Source organism: Pan paniscus, chromosome 1 (genome assembly GCF_029289425.2).
Source record: "Pan paniscus chromosome 1, NHGRI_mPanPan1-v2.0_pri, whole genome shotgun sequence".
Classification (NCBI taxonomy): Eukaryota; Metazoa; Chordata; class Mammalia; order Primates; family Hominidae; genus Pan; species Pan paniscus.
Genome location: NC_073249.2, coordinates 738,967 through 763,287, shown reverse-complemented (window position 1 = coordinate 763,287; position 24,321 = coordinate 738,967). Strand labels below are relative to the sequence as shown.

The 24,321-nt window shown below is 36.8% G+C and overlaps 1 protein-coding gene across 1 annotated transcript; it reads right to left on the bottom strand.

Annotated features, from left to right (window-relative positions):
* Positions 1 to 1,842: 1,842 nt before the first annotated feature.
* Positions 1,843 to 15,970, bottom strand: LOC100974640 (olfactory receptor 2T12). The gene is made up of 3 exons (XM_057302887.2): positions 15,057 to 15,970; positions 13,085 to 13,265; positions 1,843 to 7,298 (listed from the first exon to the last, which is right to left on the bottom strand). The coding sequence occupies exon 3, from the start codon at positions 7,288 to 7,290 to the stop codon at positions 6,328 to 6,330; it is 963 nt and encodes a 320-aa protein (XP_057158870.2). The 5' UTR covers positions 7,291 to 7,298; positions 13,085 to 13,265; positions 15,057 to 15,970; the 3' UTR covers positions 1,843 to 6,327.
* Between the last annotated feature and the right edge of the window lie 8,351 nt (positions 15,971 to 24,321).

The window sequence follows — 24,321 nt, the reverse complement described above, 5'->3', positions numbered from 1 at the left end:
TCAATACAAATGCATAAACAAACTTTGGTACAATTAGACACTAGAATGCTATTCAGGAATTAAAAAGAAGAAATTATTGACACATACAATGACCTGGATAGAGCTCAAGGGCGTTGTACTTTGTAAAAAAAGGAAAGCCAATCTGAAAAGTTCACATATTGTATGTTTTATATCTATATCTGTATCTGTGCAATGAAATTATAGTGATGTAGAACAGATCTTTGGTCTCCAGGGGTTAGGAGGTTTGGGGAGAGGATGTGACTGACTATTGAGAAATAACAAGAGGAAGTTTCTTTGCGGTAATAAAACAGTTCTGTATCCTGATTGGGGTGATGGTTACATAAATCTACACGTGTGAAAAATTTCATAGAATTCTACAAACCACCACACACACACAAAATACATGTAACAACTGGTGAAATTTGAATGAGTTAATAGTATTCTACCAAAGTGAATTTCCTGGGTTTGATAATGTACTATGGTTATATAAGATAGTATCGTTGGGACAAGCTGGGTGAAGGATACACAGGAATTTTCTGTACTTTTTTAAATGTCCCATAACTCAAATACAAATAACGGCAACAAAAAAATTCAATGCAAAAATTGTAATAATAAAGCAAAAAAGTAATCTTTAAGTTATAATTTTTCCCTAAATTGAGCTGAATACTTACTGAATCTCAATTTTAAAATTACAGAAGTTTTGTTTGTGAAATTAAAAGCAGAGTCTAAAATTTCTACAGGAATGCAAAGAATCAAAAACAGGAAAACTTGAAAACAAAAAGAAAGAAAAAAAAACAAGATAGGATAATTATTCTACCTAATATCAAAACGTTTTATAAGGCTACAGAAATTAATATACTGTGGTATCTATTCAGTAATAGAAATATAGACAAAGGGTAAAAATGGCAGACCAGTTAATGGGTGCAGCACACCAACATGGCACATGTATACATATGTAACAAACCTGCATGTTGTGCACATGTACCCTAAAACTTAAAGTATAATAAAAAAAGTGGCTAGTCTATTAATTCCCCCACATCGATACATAATTAATAATAATACCTAATCTGCCACTGAGGCCTTTTCAATAAATGATGCTGGGTCAGTATGTAATGATCCAACAACATATATGCACCAACTAATTGGAAAAGAATTACAACGTTAGCATAGTAGACTATCTTTATGTCTTGGATTAGACCAAGATTTCTTAAAGAACACCAAAAGAAAAACCGTGAAATAAAAGATGGATGATTTATCCTCACGCAACTAAAACTTTCTGCTCATGAAACAGCTCCATTATGAATAAAGATGCAAGCCACACATTGGAAGATATTGCGCAAAATATTGATATCCAACATGCATAAAAAATTCTTAACAAATCAGCAAGAGGAGTCAGCTCTCCCTCCCCACCAGTATGTTAGAATAATGATTTCCTTTGTGAAGGTATCGACTTGGAAGAGACAAAAGGAATACATAAAGGGTACTAGATGATCTTTGTTGTAGTTACACAGATACATATGATTTTTTACATATGTAAAAACATTATCAGTTGTACAATTAAGATTTGCATTAACTGTATTAAATAAATCTGTATTAATGTAAATCAATCGCACATTGAAGATGAATGAATTCTTTTTTATTGTATTAGGTATTTATTTTAATTTATTAAAATTATACTTTAAGTTCTGGGGTACATGTGCAGAACATGCAGGTTTGTTACATAGGTACACACGTGCCATGGTGGTTTGTTGGACCCATCAACTCATCATCTACATTAGGTATCTCTCCTAATGCTGTACCTCCTGTAGCCCCCCACCCCCCAATAGGTCCCAATGTGTGATGTTTCCCTCCCTGTGTCCATGTATTCTCATTGTTCATGAACAGAGGCCTCATAAACAGAACAGAGGCCTCAGAATTAATGCCATACAACCATCTGTTCTTTGACAACCCTGACAAAAACAAGCAATGGGGAAAGGATTCCCTATTTAATTCCACTTATGAATGAGAACATGCAGTGTTTGGTTTTCTGCTCCTGTGTTAGTTTCCTGGGAATGATGGTCTCCAGCTTCATCCATGTCCCTGCAAAGGACATAAACTCATCCTTTCCAATGGGAGTATAGTATTTGTGGTGTATATGTGCCACATCTACTTTAGCCAGTCTATCATTGACGGGCTTTTGGGTTGGATTCACATATTTGCTATTGGGAACAACTGCAATAAACATATGTGAGCATGTGTCATTTTAGTGGAATGATTTAAAATCCTTTGTGTATATACCCAGAAATGGGATTTCTGGGTCAAATGGTATTTCTAGTTCTAGATCCTTGAGGAATCACCACACTGTCTTCCACAATGGTTGAACTAATTTACACTCCCAAAACAACATGGTAAAAGCGTTGCTATTTCTCCACATCTGTGCCAGCATCTGTTGTTTCCTGACTTTTTTTACTTTATTTTATTATACTTTAAGTTTTAGGGTACATGTGCACAATGTGCAGGTTTGTTACATATGTATACATGTGCCATGTTGGTGACTTTTTAATAATTGCCACTCTAACTGGTGTGACATGGTATCTCACTGTGGTTTCGATTTGCATTTCTATAAGGACCAGTGATGATGAGCTTTTTTTCATATATTTCTTGGCCACATAAATGTCTTAGTTTGAGAAATGTCTGTTCATATACTTTGCCCACTTTTTGATGGGGTTATTTTTTTCTTATAAATATGTTTAAGTTCCTTGTAGATTCTTGATATTAGCCATTTGTCAGATGGATAGATTGCAAAAATTTTCTCCCATTCTCTAAGTTGCCTGTTTACTCTGATGAATCCAAATGAAGAGAGGAAGTCAAACTGTCTGTGTTTGCAGATTACATGATTGCATATTTAGAACACCCCATCATCTCAGCTCAAAATCTCCTTAAGCTGATAAGCAACTTCAGCAAAGTCTCAGGATACAAAATCAATGTGTAAAAATCACAAGCTTTCCCATACACCAATAATAGACAGACAGCCAAATCATGAGTGAATTCCCATTCAGAATTGCTACAAAGGGAATAAAACACCTAGGAATACAACTTATAAGGGATATGAAGGACCTCTTCAAGGAGAACTACAAACCACTGCTCAAGGAAATAAGAGAGGACACAAACAAATGAAAAAATATTCCATGCTCATGGATAGGAAGAATCAATACCATGAAAATCACCATACTGCCCAAAGTAATTAATACATTCAATGCTATCCCCATCAAGCTACCATAGACTTTCTTCACAGAATTAGAAAAAAATACTTTAAATTTCATATGGAATCAATAAAGAGCCCATTTAGCCAAGACAATCCTAAGCAAAAAGAACAAAGCTGGTGGCATCACGCTACCTGACTTTAAACTTTAGTACAAGGCTACAGTAACCAAAACAGCATGGTACTGGTACCAAAACAGATATATAGACCAATAAACAGAACAGAGGCCTCAGAATTAATGCCATACAACCATCTGTTCTTTGACAAACCTGACAAAAACAAGTAATGGGGAACGGATTCCCTATTTAATAAATGATGTTGGGAAAACTGGCTAGCCATATGGAGAAAACTGAAACTGGACCCCTTCCTTCAACTTTATACAAAAATTCACTCAAGATGAAGACTTAAACATAAAACATAAAACCATAAAAACCCTAGAAGAAAACCTAGGCAGTACCATTCAGGACATAGGCATGGGCAAAGACTTCATGACTAAAACACCAAAGCAATGGCAACAAAAGCCAAAATTGACAAATGCGATCTAATTAAACTAAAGAGCTTCTGCACAGCAGAAGATGAATAAGTTCTAGTCAGAGCCACAACATTATGTTTCTTAATGATTTAAAAATTACACATTAAAGAGAATATATAGGCAGTGTAAAGGAAAGAGCCAGAATGATTGAAGATAGCAGGTAATATCCAAGATTAGTTCAAAGCCGCATCTTGATTCCGTGTTACTGGGTGCTAGAGCTTCATATGTTCGAAGTAACTCCTCATTCAAAATTTTGTTTCTACCATTCATGCTCTTGTATACTCTGTCTCTATCAGGTACTCCTTCTTTAACTTTAGAGATTCATAAGAACCATATCTGCTCATTTTCAAACACACAATGGGAAATAACTAAAAGCTTCCAGAGACAATGTATCTTCAATATAAGTGTCTGAAAGTTAACCTGTCATTTTGAAGATTTTGAAGATTTTTCTATGCAAACCTTTATTAAGAAAATAAGAGTAGAAACATCTGCAAGTTACAAAAGCAATAAGAAATGAACATATAATTTCTAAAAGTATTTAAAATTTTTATTTCATATTTATTTTCATTGTGATCAGATAACTAGTCTGAAATACCACTTCTTTGAAACATATGTCTATTTTTATACATATTTTGTGTGTTTTTATTAATGTCTTACATTTGCTTGGAGATAATGTTCATTCCGTGGTTTTGTTGTTGTTGTTGTTTTAGTTTTCTCCTGAACATTAGGCTTAATTTTCTGGTTAGAATATTTTATCCTTACAAAATTTTAAAGGCTTAGTTTACCATTTGTAACTCAACGTGTTCTAAAATAATTTCTCTGATGGTGAATGAACCTGGTATGAGTAATGAAATTTCCACGACTACATGTACTTGTGTAATTTTCACCCATTATAAGAGAAGATTTTTTAGATGGTATAATGACAGAATTTGTGCAGTTCTGTTCCTTTCTCACTCTAACACTGGGTAAGGAGATTAATTAACAAGAGTAGGAAACTCTTAGTCTTAAACAGGTGACACTCTCTCCTGTCATCCTCAAGTCTTCCAAGGAGACAAGAGTTTACTGAATAACCTTCTCTTAAGACATGGGCTCAGGATCTGCATGCAGTGGTTAAGGTACTATCTTAACTATATTACTGCTTTGGAACCTGAAGATCTAGATGAAGCAGGAAACTCCTTTCACTTGTTCTAGAACAGGTACCTTTTGAAATTCAGATTGGTCTGAAATGGCAGGTTAACTTTCAGACACTTATATTGAAGATACATTGTCCCTGGAAGCTCTTAGTTATTTCCTGCTTCATGTTAAAAACTTATATTATTTCTTAAGTGTGTTTTACATATGGGAAATATAGCCTTTATCATCAAACTCTCTAAGACAATTTGATATCCAGTCTCTGATTACAATTTGGCTTTGATAACCACTGCTTTCCTCCATCACTATCTATTTTGTGTCTTTATTAATAGTATAGTCTTCTTTTTTTCTTCTGCAAACTCCAAACCTTTAAAAGGTGTCCCAAATTTTTCATCAGAAATATCTCTACTTACCTATGCCTTGGGAGAAGTAAGGTAACCCAATAATGTATAAGGTTGTTGAGTCTTACTCAGCTTTGATAACTCATTGTTAGTTACTGTTAAGATTCAGCATGATTATGCAATTCAGAGTTCATATCGATGGAGGTATGTCAATAAGTCAAGGTGACCTTAAAGCACGTGTAGAAAAGAGAACTTATTTGTAGTTTAAAACAATTTTCCAATGCAATTACAATGACACTCTTGGAAAAGAGAAATATTACTTAAATAAAAAATTACATAAATTAAAAAAAGTTTGCCTTAAAACACCAAATAAAAAGAGACTGGAAAAAATAAAAAAAAAGATTGTGACAATATAGCAGTTACATTTGAGTTGTGTACTTCCCCTTTTGTCATGCATCTATATTTTAAAATATAACTTAAAAATAATGTTATTTATCTTTGGTGGAGTCCTCATATTTAGTTTTTAATCGTAGAGCATACACATGGGAAATAACACTCAAAATACATTATTGAACAGAAATAAACTTTTCCAGGTTAGGGTATAAGCTTTGGAGTCGCTTTTTAATATTTCTGTGCTATGTGAAATTAGGAACCATATTTAACTTTACATGTGTTAATTTCTTTTTTCAGATAGTAGGAAATTGTCTGAGTAACACTCAACAACCTTATACATTATTGGGTTACCTTACTTCTCCCAAGGCATAGTTAAGTAGAGATATTTCTGATGAAAAATTTGGGACACCTTTTAAAGATTTGGAGTTTGCAAAAGAAAAAAAGAAAACTTATATCATGGGGTTGTTGTAGGATACAAAGTAATCTATAGGTATTACTTCACTTGAAGAAAAGTACATAAATGCTCAAAAATGGTATATGTCAATACAATTGGCTCACTTCATTCTTAAAAATATCTTATTATATCAATACACAAACTTAATTTTCTCTTCATGAATTACTAAAGGGAGAGAATTACATTGTGTTAAAATGTAAATAAATTCAGGAAATTAGACTCATCTGACACTAGATCATCTTGACCTGTGGGCCTCATTTTGCTGGTGTTTTAGGTTTACACACATCCCCAGCCACTGTTTCAGGGCTTCCTTGACCTCACTGTTCCTCACACTGTAGATGAGGGGGTTTAGTAAAGGGGTGAACATACTATAGAAGGTTGACACAACCTTATCATGGTTAGTGGACCTGTGGGATTTGGGTCTCATATAGGTAAAAATGGCAGCTCCATAAAAGAGTCCCACCACAGCCACATGTGAAGAGCAGGTGGCAAAGGCCTTCTTGCGGGCTTCTGTAGAGCGCATGTGCAGAACAGCAGCGAGGATGAGACCATAGGAGGACAGGATGAGAGACAAGGGCACCAGGAGCATTAACACACAGCAGATGTACATGGCGTTTTCGAAGACTGAAGTGTCAGCACAAGCCAAACGCACCAGCACGGGGGTCTCGCAGAAGAAGTGATCGATCTCGTGTGCACCGCAATATGGGAAGCTCAGGGTAGCAACAGCCTGCAGGAGGCCGTCAGCTGCACCCAGGAGCCAACACGACATGGTCATCCTCAGGCACAGCTGCCAGCTCATGAGAGTGGGATATCGGAGTGGGTGGCAGACAGCCGCATAGCGGTCATAGGCCATGGCTGCTAAGAGGAAGCACTCTCCACCACCCAGTGTGGGGAGGAAGAAGATCTGCACACCACAGCCAGCGCGGGAGATGGCCTTATTTCCGGTCAAGTAGTCAGCCGCCATTTTGGGCACAGTGGTGGAAACCAGCATCACGTCCATGAGGGAGAGTTGGCTCAGGAGGAAGTACATGGGCGTGTGGAGCCGGCGGTCCCGGTGAATCAGGAGAATCATGAGGGCATTGCTAAACAGGGAGGTCAAAACGGTGGCCAGAAGCATCATGAAGAGGACTTGGTGGGCTCTGGTGTGGTTAAAGAGTCCTAGGAGAATAAAGTCTGGGGTAGTATTTCTCATCTCCATAATTTCCCCTGGTGTGATGGTGCAAATGGAAAAATAGAGAAGGAAGAGGCTTTTATGGTCTGAATAACTGTTTGACTGCACAGTTTCTGGACATATAATACTGGATATGTTATCCCAGGTAGTGATTCAAAGCCCTGACTCCCAGTGAGCATGGCTTTTCCTGACCTGGCATTCACTTCTCTATAGCTCAACTTTTTAATGTTCTGAGATCATGTACTACAAACAGGAGTATATTTACAGATCAAAATGAATAAATTTTTTTTTTTTAGTTTTGTTATTTTTTTATTATACTTTAAGTTTTAGGGTACATGTGCACAATGCGCAGGTTAGTTACATATGTATACATGTGACATGCTGGTGCGCTGCACCCACTAACTCGTCATCTAGCATTAGGTGTATCTCCCAGTGCTATCCCTGCCCCCTCCCCCCACCCCACAACAGTCCCCAGAGTGTGATGTTCCCCGTCCTGTGTCCATGTGTTCTCATTGTTCAATTCCCACCTATGAGTGAGAATACGTGGTGTTTGGTTTTTTGTCCTTGCGATAGTTTACTGAGAATGATGATTTCCAATTTCATCCATGTCCCTACAAAGGACATGAACTCATCATTTTTTATGGCTGCATAGTATTCCATGGTGTATATGTGCCACATTTTCTTAATCCAGTCTATCATTGTTGGACATTTGGGTTGGTTCCAAGTCTTTGCTATTGTGAACAGTGCCGCAATAAACATATGTGTGCATGTTTCTTTATAGCAGCATGATTTATAGACCTTTGGGTATATACCCAGTAATGGGATGGCTGGGTCAAATGGTATTTCTAGTTCTAGATTCCTGAGGAATCGCCACACTAACTTCCAGAATGGTTGAACTAGTTTACAGTCTCACCAACAGTGTAAAAGTGTTCCTATTTCTCCACATCCTCTCCAGCACCTGTTGTTTCCTGACTTTTTAATGATTGCCATTCTAACTGGTGTGAGTTGGTATCTCATTGTGGTTTTGATTTGCATTTCTCTGATGGCCAGTGATGGTGAGCATTTTTTCATGTGTTTTTTGGCTGCATAAATGTCTTCTTTTGAGAAGTGTCTGTTCATGTCCTTCGCCCACTTTTTGATGGGGTTGTTTGTTTTTTTCTTGTAAATTTGTTTGAGTTCATTGTAGATTCTGGATATTAGCCCTTTGTCAGATGAGTAGGTTGCGAAAATTTTCTCCCATTTTATGGGTTGCCTGTTCACTCTGATGGTAGTTTCTTTTGCTGTGCAGAAGCTCTTTATTTTAATTAGATCCCATTTGTCAATTTTGTCTTTTGTTGCCATTGCTTTTGGTGTTTTAGACATGAAGTCCTTGCCCATGCCTATGTCCTCAATGGTATTGCCTAGGTTTTCTTCTAGGGTTTTTAAGGTTTTAGGTCTAATGTTTAAGTCTTTAATCCATCTTGAATTGATTTTTGAATAAGGTGTAAGGAAGGGATCCAGTTTCAGCTTTCTACATATGGCTAGCCAGTTTTCCCAGCACCATTTATTAAATTGGGAATCCTTTCCCCATTGCTTGTTTTTCTCAGGTTTGTCAAAGATCAGATAGTTGTAGATATGCGGCATTATTTCTGAGGGCTCTGTTCTGTTCCATTGATCTATCTCTCTGTTTTGGTACCAGTGCCATGCTGTTTTGGTTACTGTAGCCTTGTAGTATAGTTTGAAGTCAGGTAGCGTGATGCCTCCAGCTTTGTTCTTTTGGCTTAGGATTGCCTTGGCGATGCAAGCTCTTTTTTGGTTCCATATGAACTTTAAAGTAGTTTTTTCCAATTCTGTGAAGAAAGTCATTGGTAGCTTGATGGGGATGGCATTGAATCTATAAATTACCTTGGGCAGTATGGCCATTTTCACGATATTGATTCTTCCTACCCATGAGCATGTAATCTTCTTCCATTTGTTTGTATCCTCTTTTATTTCCTTGAGCAGTGGTTTGTAGTTCTCCTTGAAGAGGTCCTTCACGTCCCTTGTAAGTTGGATTCCTAGGTATTTTATTCCCTTTGAAGCAATTGTGAATGGGAGTTCACTCATGATTTGGCTCTCTGTTTGTCTGTTATTGGTGTATAAGAATGCTTGTGATTTTTGTACATTGATTTTGTATCCTGAGACTTTGCTGATGTTGCTTATCAGCTTAAGGAGATTTTGGGCTGAGACAATGGGGTTTTCTAGATATACAATGATGTCGTCTGCAAACAGGGACAATTTGACTTCCTCTTTTCCTAATTGAATACACTTTATTTCCTTGTCCTGCCTAATTGCCCTGGCCAGAACTTCCAACACTATGTTGAATAGGAGTGGTGAGAGAGGGCATCCCTGTCTTGTGTCAGTTTTCAAAGGGAATGCTTCCAGTTTTTGCCCATTCAGTATGATATTGGCTGTGGGTTTGTCATAGATAGCTCTTATTATTTTGAGATACGTCCCATCAGTACCTAATTTATTGAGAGTTTTTAGTGTGAAGGGTTGTTGAAATTTGTCAAAGGCCTTTTCTGCATCTATTGAGATAATCATGTGGTTTTTGTCTTTGGTTCTGTTTATATGCTGGATTACACTTATTGATTTGTGTATATTGAACCAGCCTTGCATCCCAGCGATGAAGCTCACTTGATCATGGTGGATAAGCTTTTTGATGTGCTGCTGGATTCGGTTTGCCAGTATTTTATTGAGGATTTTTGCATCAATGTTCATCAAGGATATTGGTCTAAAATTCCCTTTTTTGGTTGTGTCTCTGCCCAGCTTTGGTATCAGGATGATGCTGGCCTCATAAAATGAGTTAGGGAGGATTCCCTCTTTTTCTATTGATTGGAGTAGTTTCAGAAGGAATGGTACCAGTTCCTCCTTGTACCTCTGGTAGAATTTGGCTGTGAATCCTTCTGGTCCTCTACTCTTTTTTGTTGGTAAGCTATTGATTATTGCCACAATTTCAGCTCCTATTATTGGTCTATTCAGAGATTCAACTTCTTCCTGGTTTAGTCCTGGGAGGGTGTATGTGTCGAGGAATTTATCCATTTCTTCTAGATTTTCTAGTTGATTTGCATAGAGGTGTTTGTAGTATTCTCTGATGGTAGTTTGTATTTCTGTGGGATTGGTGGTGATATCCCCTTTATCATTTTTTATTGCATCTATTTGATTGTTCTCTTTTTTTCTTTAATATTCTTGCTAGCGGTCTATCAATTTTGTTGATCCTTTCAAAAAACCAGCTCCTGAATTCATTAATTTTTTGAAGGGTTTTTGTGTCTCTATTTCCTTCAGTTCTGCTCTGATTTTAGTTATTTCTTGCCTGCTGCTAGCTTTTGAATTTTCAACCCAGAATTTCATATCTAGCCAAACTAAGCTTCATAAGTGAAGGAGAAATAAAATACTTTACAGACAAGCAAATGCTGAGAGATTTTGTCACCACCAGGCCTGCCCTAGAAGAGCTCCTGAAGGAAGCACTAAACATGGAAAGGAACAAGCGGTAGCAGCCGCTGCAAAACCATGCCAAATTGTAAAGACCATCAAGGCTAGGAGGAAACTGCATCAACTAACGAGCAAAATAACCAGCTAACATCATAATGACAGGATCAAATTCACACATAACAATATTAACTTTAAATGTAAATGGACTAAATGCTCCAATTAAAAGACACAGACTGGAAAATTGGATAAAGAGTCAAGACCCATCAGTGTGCTGTATTCACGAAACCCGTCTCAGGTGCAGAGACACACATAGGCTCAAAATAAAAGGATGGAGGATGATCTACCAAGCAAATGGAAAACAAAAAAAGGCAGGGGTTGTAATCCTAGTCTCTGATAAAACAGACTTTAAACCAACAAAGATCAAAAGAGACAAAGAAGGCCATCACATAATGGTAAAGGGATCAATTCAACAAGAAGAGCTAACTATCCTAAATATATATGCACCCAATACAGGAGCATCCAGATTCATAAAGCAAGTCCTGAGTGACCTACAAAGAGACTTAGACTCCCACACAATAATAATGGGAGACTTTAACACCCCACTGTCAACATTAGACAGATCAACGAGACAGAAAGTTAACTAGGATACCCAGGAATTGAACTCAGCTCTGCACCAAGTGGACCTAATAGACATCTACAGAACTCTCCACCCCAAATCAACAGAATATACATTTTTTTCAGCACCACACCACACCTATTCCAAAATTGACCACATAGTTGGAAGTAAAGCTCTCCTCAGCAAATGTAAAAGAACAGAAATTATAACAAACTGTCTCTCAGACCACAGTGCAATCAAACTAGAACTCAGGATTAAGAAACTCACTCAAAACCGCTCAACTACATGGAAACTGAACAACCTGCTCCTGAATGACTACTGGGTATATAACGAAATGAAGGCAGAAATAAAGATGTTCTTTGAAACCAACAAGAATAAAGACACAACATACCAGGATCTCTGGGACACATTCAAAGCAGTATGTAGAGGGAAACTAATAGCATGTGCACATTGTGCACATGTACCCTAAAACTTAAAGTATAATAATAATAAAATTAAAAAAATTAGAAAAACGATGTCTAATATGTGATCGAGTTTTTCCAAAAAGAATATGTCTCCAAAGCAAACAGATAGTTCCTATAACATCAGAAGTCTTTTACAGATAAACTGATAGAGAAATTCAGCTTCAGTCAGCATGTGACCAGCACAATACTAGAAATGGAGATTAAATTTGTGTCTTTGATCACATGATAGTAGGCAAATCATTTTTGTCAATCATCATGAAGAGAGAAACAGGTCTCAACCTCCTCCCTTTCTGGTTTTAAAACAAATGAAGAACTTGGATAAACCTGATTATTGGTATCTGAGATCTAGGTTCAGTCAACGTCTTGAGAATGAGAAATGGGCATCTCTGGGATCTTTAGTGTTGTGGGTTTCCCACTTCAGGGTGCCATTGTGTTGACCTCAAGAAGAGGTGGGCTTTTAAGGAAAATCAGGGGAAAATACATTGTATTGCCTCAATAATTTCCAGTGCTTATGAGCGGAATTCACTTCAAGAAAATAACTCATCTCAACTAACTTTATGGAACCACCTATTTTGACCATCATACCGTAGCTGTCCCAGTTATCTGGATCTTGTCAACTGTTGTAATACACAATTTATCCAAATAAAACGGTATTACCTCAGATTTCCACCATAATTTGTCTTTAAGTGAGTCTTGCTATGAGCTTTCTTGCAAGAAGGAAGCTATGTGGTCAAATTCGCTCCTCCCTATGCTTTTTCATTTGGCAAAGTGTTCTTTACATTTGGGAAACACTACTCCCAAGTCACTAAGTTGAGATAAAATGGTGATTAATTCTACTTGATCACTTAGACATTTCTACCATATGTTTTACATTCCATTGAATGATGCAGCATTAAAACAAAATTGATTACAAATGTAAATCTACATATCCCTCTGAATTGTCTCAGTCACATTAGTTTAGGCTGAATTTATATAAATGCACTCTTATTTGTGTTGTATTTTTTCACCTCCCTTCATTGCCTCAAAATTCCCTTCATACCCACATGCTAAAATTGACTTCATTGATTTCATCCTGTCACAGAGAATGTGGCAAGATATATCACAAATTTATAACAGTTTATAAGTGATAAAATTGAAAATACTGAGCACTAGATTGCTCTATGCCTTCTATATTAAGATCCATATGAACATTTATTCAATAAAATTCTATAAAGAAAAATAATGTTGTTTCTAATGAGAAATTTGACATTCCTTCTAAGTAAGTAAGATACATATGAGAAATTGTGCTTACCTTTAGGCACCAGGAATATGAGACCCAATCCTGAAGCTCAGTGTAAGTTATCCAGGATATAAACAATCTGAAAATGCAGTGAAGATAACATTGGGATTCCAAGAGGTATTTGTATATATTCCTATAAAAATGGATCTGTGGTGAAATATAATTGCAACTCCAAGTTATCCAGGACTCTTCACTGCCAAAAAAAGCAGAACATTTTGAGTTTCAATACTGTACTAAAGGTATTCATGTAATGAGGTAAAATATTTTGAAATCTGCATTAGATGTTGCCTACCAAGTATTTTTCCCTTAGTTGAAATTTTATGCTTCTAATTTTATTTATTTTATCTAATCTACATTGTTTCTGTTGTAATAAACTCCATCATTTTGTAAAAAGATGGTGCATACATTCAGTTTTTTAAATGTCTTTTTTATGTATTAACCTCATCATGTCTGCAAGAGGAGTCATCAGATTTCATTACACTGTGATACTGTGCACATGCGCAGAGCAATATATTATAACACAAAATTCATGAAAATCATGGTCAGATTTTATGACACTGTGATACTGTGCACAGGCCAGAGCAATAGTAACACAGAAACCATGAAAATCCAGGTGAGAAATTGAGAAGGCACTGAGTGAGATGATGGAAAAGAGACATCAAGAGGCCAGAACTTGATAAAAAAAAAAAAAAGAAGTGAAGCCTTATGTGAAATAATGTCAGACAGCATGTGTAATCCACTGTGTAGTCCACCGAGGTTGCTAAAATGACGTTACCCTTTTGCAGTAGGAATGATCAGGAAACAAAACAAAACAAAGCAACAAATCTCTCATATTGGCAATAATGATCATAGCAATTTTATTTGTAATAATAAAATGCAACTTGCATATGCACTAAAAGTGGAATTTATAAGCATAACTATAAGAAGTAGCATTGATGAGTTTCACAAATAGAATGTTGAATGAACAAAGTAGATCACAGGGAATGACTTCATGAATCCTATTATGAGTAATTTAAACATATATATATAAATCTATTATAAAGCACAGCAACACTACAATAATGATTATCTACAAAATTGGCTGAAAGGTTACATGATCAGAGAGAGTTAAGCTGTGTTTCGAAAGCACTGGTAATATTTTAAACCATTTTACAAAATGTATATCCAACATATTTGTTGTAAATAAACATTTTTGTATATTCCAAGTTTAAAAACATATTTAAATAATAGGTGTAAATGTCTTGGAGGAGCACATGACAAATGGAAACGTTCTTTAATACAGGTTGAGGATTCCTTATCCAAAATGCTTGGGACCAGATGTGTTGCAGATTGCAGATTTTTTAACACTTTGAAATATTTACATATATATAAGGAGATATCCTGAGAATGGAACCCAGAGGAGAGACAAAATTAACTTATATTCTATGTATACCTTATACACATAGCCTGAATGTAATTTTGTGCCATATTTTAAAATAATTTTGTGTAAGGGAGAAAGTCTGTGTACACTGAACCATCAGAAAGCAAGAGTGACACAGTCTCATGTCAGTACGCTAAATGATTCTGATTTTGGATATTCGATTTTTGGTTTAGGGATTCTCATCCTGCATGAGCTACGATTATTTAAAGAAAAGAGAATGTGGCCAAAACTTTCAAATCATGTCCTGTTCTCATCTGCTACGTTTCTCCTCTGACTCCCATTCACTATCAATATCTTTTTCAACTCTAGAATGCCAGGACATATAAAAACAAAAATTATAGATTTTATCCCATCTTTCACATTGATAAGCTGGGGCAGGTAACCACTCCTTCTGCTTCAGGTTGTACCACATTTCTCAAAGTCATATTGTACAGATAAAATAGAATAAAATTCATAAAATTCTCAGACCAAAAATGATTAAGAAATGAAATTAATCATCACCACGTTCAGCAGAAATTTCGGCACTAGCTTATACACAGTCTTGCTTGTGCTTGGTTAACTTACCTCTTAGTACTGATCTGAATAGTGTGTATTTTCAATGAGATTGTAGTTTCCTAAAAAGGCAAAAACATATAAATATCTTACATGTTTTTATGTTTCCATCACCAGGAAAAAAGCACCTAATATACAGTTGGAATCTTTATGGTTATTGACAAATGAATGAAAAGACAAAAACTTAAATTTTTAGCCCTTGCGGAATCCATTCCCTTGTCTTTAATTATGAAAGTTTGTATTACCTTCTATCTCCTCTCCTAGGACATGAAGCCGAATTAGCTTCCTTTTCTTGAAAATACTACAAGGATAATTATGTCCCTTTCCCTGTAGGTTAGTGTGAACTTTCTGAAACTTCTCCCTCTCTCTCACATGATGAGGTGAGACACATCAAGTGCTTTCTGTATAACTGGCACTGCAGTTAAAAAGTGTTTGTAAGCTCACATATTACCCACAACCATTGTGTATGTCAGATACCTCTATTAGACACATGTATATATTATTATATATTATCTTTAATTATATCCTCCTTTTTTTGCATTATGAAACTAAGGGCAGAAGTTTATGTAATTTGAAGTGTCAGAGCTAGAGAATGGCAGTCAGGGCTTTCAGGGCTAATATCATTCCTCTTCTATGGCTTCTCTTCACTGTTCTTTCTGCTCCATCGTCAAAGCAAGATATGCTTGGGTAGAATTGGCACTTTTAACATCTTGAGGTTCCCTACATAATTCTAATTCTATTTGTATGTTCCTTTATATGTTTTCTATCCCTTAAAACTAGTGTATATATTTTCCGTAAAAATTATTATTATAAAATAGAAATGTTCATGGGTATATTTTGTTGCTTGAGTGTATAGAATATTGTGTGTATTATTTCTTCTATTTCTTTTTGTTAATATATAGAAATCTATTAAATGTTGCTTATAGACCGTGAATCCAAGAATGCTATGTTTATTTTTGTATTCCTTATTGCAGAGAAAAATATTATATACAATGGTTGAAACAACTTTAGATCTCTTTCCAATTTTATCTATTTTCCATTCTTCATTGCTTAAAATATATATTATTGAAGTGTTGAAGAATAATATTGACTACCTTAAGCCTTTAGAAATTATGGTTCTCCATTAGATATAGTGTTTGTCTGAGGCTTAGGTAGATAGATTAAGCACATTAACAAAATCCCATTTTATCTTTTACCAATGCTTTGTTCCATAAATGTTCAGTGAATTGTTTTGAATGATATCCTTCTTTTACTGATATAATTGTGTTGTTTTCCTTAAATTAATCATAGCCTGAATTACAATGATAGCTAATTTGTATCGTTAGAAATATTTCAGTGGAAGATAATGTATAAAACAAATTAAACACCAATGTACCCATCACCAGCTTAAAATAAAATATTACAGGCCATGCACGGATCCTCATGCCTGTAATCTCAGCACTTTGAGAGGCCGAGGTGGGCAGATCACTTGAGGTCAGGAGTGTGATACTAGCCTGGCCAATATGGTGAAACCCTGTCACGGCAGAAAATACAAAAATCTGCTGGTGTGGTGGCACAGGCCTGTAATCCCAGCTACTCGAGAGGCAAAGGCAGGAGAATCACTTCAACTTGAGAGGTGGACGTTGCAATGAGTTGAGATCACGCCATGGCATTCCAGCCTGGGTCACTGAGCAAGACACCATCTCAAAAATAAAATATAAAATATAAAAATAAAATAATAAATAAAATATTAGAAATTAGTAGAAGTCTGTGTGCACATAACCTGAATGTATGTTATTTGTTCTTTGCCTCTAGAGATAACAGAAGCCTATATTTTTTGTGCTCTCACTTCTTTCTTTCTTTTTGAGGGGGAATAAATGTTTTATTCTTTCTACTAAATTCCAGTACTACAGAAGAGGTAAAATAATAATATACTGGAAAAATGCAGCAATAAACATGTGTTTAAAAGACTGATAGAATAAATAAAACACTTAAAAAAATCACAAACCCATTCTGAATGCCCAAGAAGTCCTGGAATACAGAAATGGCTTCCTCCTTCACTATTTCTCAAGAAGAATTGCAGGCTATTTGCTTCAGATTGTCCTGGAATTACATTCTCAATTTGTAATAACTGGTTATGTACTGGTTGTAGCACACAATTAAAATCACACTAACTTCCTCTGCATTGTCATTCTAGTTTTATTTACACAACGAGCGAAGGATATGTTTTAGAATATCCCCCTTTAATCCTTTTCAAACATATTAAAATAAGGAGCCAAAACTGTATTAATATAGGTAGCAAAGGTCCACATTAAGTGGTGCTGAAATCGGGGAAATGTCCAAAACCAGTTGCTAGAGCCTAAGAGTGGTTGCCATTGTCAAAAGCTTGCAAAAACCTGTATTCACCGAGGGATCCTGGCATTGTGTCAGGACAAAATTGGGACCCTTTGCAATAAGTCAGCAGGAATAAGGCAACGGCAAATGCAGAATGTGTGAGTCATGAAACGTAAGAGCCAGCGCCAGAGCGTCACATTATTTCACCAAGCGTGAATTTCACAAATGCATCATCCTGTTCTGCCAGTTTTGTATTTGATTTCTTCATGCTCTTCTCGAATTGTCTCATCACATTCTTTCAGAAAACGTTCACAGACCTACTCATCCTGCCCTAGAGTAGACAAGACCTGTCTTTATTTAATGGTGAGGATGTTATAGATGAAGTCCTTTGAGGAGAAATGCACGTGACTGTGCATCAGAGAAGTACAAGGTGGATCTGTCGGTTGGAAACTAGCTTCTAAAACGCCTTCTGTTCCGCATGCGTTTATTCTCTTCTTCCTCACAGAATTTGCTCCGTGGTGAGCCTGGAGGAGATGTCTCTGGATGGGGACAGCTCCATTCCCAGCTACTTCTGCGGGGCTGGTGGCGCAGAGATGGGCGCAAAGGCTGAAAGTCGCAAGTCCTGTGCTTCTGGAGTTCAAATGCTTCCTTTCCAGCGGGTCTCCTTGCGCCATGGGGCCGTGCTGGGGTGAATCTGGGGAAAACAACAGGAGAGGGAGGCCAGGGAACGCAGGGATGGAGGGAGCCTAACCACGGACTCAGATGGAGCCAGGCGGGTCGCGGGTGCTGGAGCCGCCTGAGGACTGGAACCCCCTGAGGACAGGAGCCGCCTGAGGACTGGAGCCCCCTGAGGACTGGAGCCGCCCTGAGGACAGGAGCCACCCTGAGGACTGGAGCCCCCTGAGGACTGGAGCCCCCTGAGGACTGGAGCCCCACTGAGGACTGAAGCCGCCTGAGGACTGGACCCCCCTGAGGACTGGAGCCCCCTGAGGACTGGAACCCCCTGAGGACTGGAGCTGCCCTGAGGACCGGAACCCCCTGAGGACTGGAGCCGCCTGAGGACTGGACCCCCCTGAAGACTGGAGCCGCCTGAGGACTGGAGACCCCTGAGGACTGGAACCCTCTGAGGACTGGAGCCCCCTGAGGACTGGAGCCCCCTGAGGACTGGAGCCGCCTGAGGACTGGAGCCCCACTGAGGACTGGAACCCCCTGAGGACTGGAGCTGCCCTGAGGACAGGAACCCCCTGAGGACTGGAGCCCCACTGAGGACTGGAGCCGCCTGAGGACTGGAGACCCCTGAGGACTGGAACCCCCTGAGGACAGGAGCCCCCTGAGGACTGGAGCCCCACTGAGGACTGGAACCCCCTGAGGACTGGAGCTGCCCTGAGGACAGGAACCCCCTGAGGACTGGAGCCGCCTGAGGACTGGACCCTCCTGAGGACTGGAGCCCCCTGAGGACTGGAGCCGCCGCGATTGCATCCACTGCAGGGACAGTGGCCAGGGCCGGCCCCGAGGCCTAATCAGGAGGGGCAGCATGACACGGGGCTCTTTATGTCTTTAATGTCTGTATTTATAAATAAAAAGTACGTTTTTGTAAGATTTGCTCTTTCTTTCAGAAATCTCGGTGGACTTCTTCCATGTTGAAATATGTAGCCACATGTAGCTGTACTTTTTGCAGTTTTAGTAAATTACAACCTATTTCTTCTTTTGTTGGAAAATTAAAAGCAATGCTATTTCTTGGGTTCATGTTTTCCTTCAAATATTTGCTCAAGTCTATCCAGAACATAAATGAAAGGTGGAATTATGGTGAAAAAGAGCTTTCATATATGAACTTTACAAAATTTCCAAATTTCTCTCCAACTGTAATAATTTACATTGTCAACAGGAAGATATTTAAATTTCTTTTGCTCTTTATGCTTAACCAAATGTAGCTATTGATACACTTTTGAATTTTTTGGTCTACCACCTGAATATTGTTACCACATAATAAAGTGTACCCAATTAAATTTGAATTTAAGATGAACAATGAACATAATATTCTGTTCAGTGTGGATTTGCAGGAAACTTGTACTAATAAATTTTTGTTATTTATCTGATATTCAAATTTTATATTGTCCTGTGTCTTGATTTGCTTAATTTGACCATCTAGCAAACCTGACTCTGGATGTCAACTACTCAAGAATAATTGTTAGTGTTTTCTCGGTTGTTTTCTGTTATATCATAAGGACCTAAAACAGGGACTTGGCACATCTTTTGGGTATATAGTGTTTACTGACATTGCTGTAAGTAATTGTACCTTTATAATTTTAATTTATTTGTTGACATAAAAAACAAAACTGCAGTTATTACGTTGATTTTGTATCTAGCAACATTACTAAATTTAATTGATAATTTTATTATCTGTAGCAGTATTTTTTTTGCATCTTACTAGAAATTCAAACCCAGATCAACTGGTGGTCTTCAATTTTCCAAATTCTAGTGGCTAAAATGTAAATTGCTTCTTTGTAATATGGAAAGTGTAATTTTTATTTTATATCAAACAAGCCCTTTTTTCAGGTATTATGTAGTTTTAAGGCTTTTTTGGAAACATTCTCAAAGTTATTCCGAAGTTGCAATAACAACACAAATTTTTCTCCTCAGAATCATTTGAGATTTAAACCATCACTCTTTAATATCTTAGTGGCTTTCCTACAAATAGAGATTTTTCTCCTACATAAACAAATAAAACTGCCCAAATAATGAAGTTACCATGGATACATTACTCCCATCTAGTCTACAGACCCTACTAAAATTTTGCCAAATATCCCAATAATACCTTTCATATAGCAAAAGAATCAAAGTCAGATGATGAGTTGCCTTTCTTAGTTATGCCTCTTAAATGTTCTTTACTCAGGAAAAGTACCTGAGTCTTTCTTTATTGAGATACTGTTTTTTAGTTTTTTATTTTGTTTTAATTTCTGTAAAATATACATAACATAGAAGAATCTTAATTATTTTCAAGTGTACAGTTCAGTAATGTGACGTACATTCACATGGCTATACAACCAATCTCCAGATATTTTTCATTTTCTACAGCATGGGTCTCCAACCCCCCAAGCCACAGAGGTGTGCTGGTCCATGGCCTGTTAGGAACCAGGCCGCACAGCAGGAAGTCAGCAGAAAGTGAGCATTGCCGCCTGCCCTCTGCCTCCTGTCAGATCAATAGCAGCATTAGACTCTCATAGGAGACTGAACGCTATTATGAACTGTGCATGATCAGGATCTAGGTTCTGGGATCCTTATGAGAAGGTAACTAATGCCTGATGATCTAAGGTGAAACAATTTCATCCCAAAACGGTTTCCCCACAACCCCTGCCCAATCAGTGGAAAAATGTCTTCAATGAAACCACTCTCTGGTGCCAAAAATGTTGGGGACTGCTGGTACTTGGCATTAAACTGTACCCGTTGAACAAAAACTACACGATTACTTTCTTTCCTTAGCCTTTGGCAACCACCATTCTACTATCTGTTGTTATAAATTCGAGGTTCTCTAGCGGTATCTCATCTAAGTGAAATCATACAGAATTTACCCTTTTGTGACTGGCTTATCCCACTTAGGATAATAGCCTCAAAGTTTATCCGTGTATATACGTGTATGTATCACAATTTCATTTTTAAGGCTGACATTATTCCACTGTATGCATATACCATATTTTGTTTTTCCATTAATTTTTTGATGAACCCTTGGGCTGTTTCCACCATTTGGCTATTGAAAATAACGTTGCCATAAACATGAGTGTACAAATATCTTTTTAAATCCCTCTTTACAAATTTTTGGAGTATATACCCAGAAGTGAAATTGTTGGATCGTATGAAAATTCTGTAATATTTTTAACTTTTTAAGTATAGTATTTTTAACTTTTCATACACCAGTTTGCCATTTGTGTGTCTTCTTTGGAGAAAGCCTATTCCAATCTTTTGCCCATTTTAAAAATGAATTATTAGACTTTTTCTAATTGTCTAATAATTATTAGACAATTAGAGTTGTTTGAGCCCCTTATATATTCTGGGTACTAATTTCTTGTTAGATGGGTGGTTTTAAAATATTTTCTCCCATGCATGTGGATTGTCTCTTTACTTTGTTGATTGTTTTCTTTGTTCTGCAGATGCTTTTTAACTTAATTTGATTGCATTTGTCCACCTTTGCTTTGATTGCCTGTTCCTGCAGTGAATTGCTCAAGAAATCTTTGCCTAGTCCAATGTCCTGGAGCATTTCCTGAATGTTTTCTGTTAGTAGTTTCATAGTTTGAGGTTGTAGATTAAAGTATTTAAAACAATTTTAGTTTTGTATAAGCCAAGAAATAGTTGTCTAGTTTCATTTTTCTTCATAAGGATATTCAGTTTTCCCAGCACCATTTCATCGAACAGACTGAATATTCCCAATATATGTTCTTGGCATCTTTGTCAAAAATGAGTTCCCTGTATGGATTCGTTTCTTGGTAATCTCTTCCATTCCATTAGTCTATGTGTTTGTTTTTAACATCAGTATCATGTTGTTTTGGTTACTATTGTTCCTTAGTATAATTTTAACTCAGGCACTGTGATTCCTTCAGTTTTTTTCTTTTTGCTCAAAATTGCTTTAGGTATTCTAGGTCTTTTAGGATTCCGTATGCATTTTAGAATTTTTTTATTTTTTTGAAGAATGTTATTGGTATTTTGATAGAGATGAGTTTGAATCTGTAAATTGCTTTGGGTAGCATGGACATTTTAACAGTATTGATTCTTCAAATCCATCAACAAGGAATATTTTTACTTTTTTGTGTCATACTCAATTTATTGAACCAATGTTTTACTGTTATTATTGTAGAAGTATATCTGTTTTAATGATTGATGTTGGTCAGTTGTACCTGAATTCCAAAGGGAGAAGGCTATAAGCGATGAGGCATGTTCAGCCTCCACCCTCTTTCCATTACAGCCTGAACTACAATGTAAGGTTTACTTTGGAATGTCCTTGGCTGAGAGGAAGATTCGTCAGTCAGCTGGAGGCTTAGAATTTTATTTTTGGTTACACTCTTCTTTTAAACCATACTTAGGTTGGACCACTTGTAGTTTGAAAGATAAAAACTGAAGAGACAGGCTTTAGTGAAAGAAAAGTTACCTTTATTTGAGAAGCCAACAACCTAGAGGAGCCATTAAACTAGCATTCAAACACTGCCTTTCTGAGTTGTGCCTCTGGTTCAGGAGTTTTAGGAGAAATTAGGGGAAATGATAAAAACATTATTGTAAAATGTGTACAGTCTCAAAAAGGCAGCTAATTATTGCTTTCTTGTCAATGCTTTCTGACCTTCCGTAGGCACCTTCAAGTTATTCTTATTTGGCTGGCTGGCCCATTTTTAGTGTTGCTGGTTGATGTATTTTCTTTTATCTCTGTTGAATGTCATGTTTTCCTGAGGCTGTTTTTAGTGAATAACTTCTAAACTCAAGCAAAGCAATAATTGACTTTTCACAAGCAATAATTGAGTTTTGCATGACTTTTGCTAATAGTAACACACAGGTTACCATTTGCACTTGATCCTCTCCTCTCCTATAGAGGTAAGACTAGGTGCTCTAGCAGTTCTCTATCTCATACCCCGCGAGCAATATTCAACTATCAACCCCTCAACCATGCTTTCTCAGAAAACTCCATTTAAAATTCTCAGAAAACTCCATTTAAAATTTCAAAACATAATGAGTTTTGTTTTCCTATCGTTTTATTTTTACAGTATTTTCACCTCCTAATATTCCATACAATTTACTCGTGCAACTTGATTTTTTGTACTTTGCTAGAGAAATATACTTAAAAACAAACTATTCTTGAAACCCAAAAAACCTCTTCATAAATTTAGAAGAAAAAGAAAACAATTTAATTTTTGAGTAAGTATTACAGGAAAATGTAATATGCATCACAGGCAACTCACCAAAGGGCTTACAAAGATAGAATGAAATCTGACTCTTTTTGATAGCTAACTCAATATAACCCACTTCATACTTTAAATAGGTTTTATAATGTGGAGTTGGATGACAGCAGAAGTTAGACCAATGGTTCTTCCTATAACCTGAAAGATGGGGTTGTTACCTTCCTTTATTATATTTCTTGACTTTTTAATAATCGCCATTCTGACTGGTGTGAGATGGTGTCTCATTGTTGTGATTTGCATTTCTCTAATAATCAGTGATAATAAGCTTTTTTACATATTTTTTTGCATGCATAAATGTTTTCTTTTGAGAAGTGTTTGTTCATATCCTTTGCCCACTTTTTGATGAAGTTGTTTGTTTTTGTCTTTTAAATTTAAGTTCCTTGTAGATTCTGGATATTAGACCTTTGTCAGATGGGTTGATTGCAAATTTTTCTCCCATTCTGTAGGTTGCTTGTTCACTCTGATGCTAGTTTATTTTGTTGTGCAGAAGCTCTTCAGTTTAATTAGATCCCATTTGTCAAATTTTGGGTTTGTTGCAATTGCTTTTGGTGTTTTTGTCTAGAAGTCTTTGCCCATCTGTGTGTCCTAAATGGTATTGCTTAGGTTTTCTTCGAGTAAATTTATGGTTTTGGGTTTTATATTTAAGTCTTTAATCCATCTTGTGTTAGTTTTTGTATAAGGTGTAAGGTGGGGGTCTAGTTTCAGTTTTCTGCACATGGCTAGCCAGTTTTCCCAGCAATATTTATTAGACTGGGAATAATTTCCCTATTGATTGTTTTTGTCAGATTTGTCAAAAATTAGATGGCTGTAGATATATGGTGTTATTTTTGAGGTCTCTGTTCTGTTCCATTGGTTTATATGTCTGTTTTGTTATTAGCACCATACTGTTTTGGTTACTGTAGCCTTGTAGTATAGTTTGAATTCAGGTAGCATAATGCCTTCAGCTTTGTTCTTTTTGTTTAGAATTGTCTTGGCTATATGGGCTACTTTTTGGTTCCATATAAAATGTAAGGAAGTATTTTCTAATA

What these genes read in the sequence shown, in the direction of transcription:
- LOC100974640 (XM_057302887.2), bottom strand. Translation starts at nt 7,290, where the DNA reads ATGGAGATGAGAAATACTACCCCAGACTTTATTCTCCTAGGACTCTTT.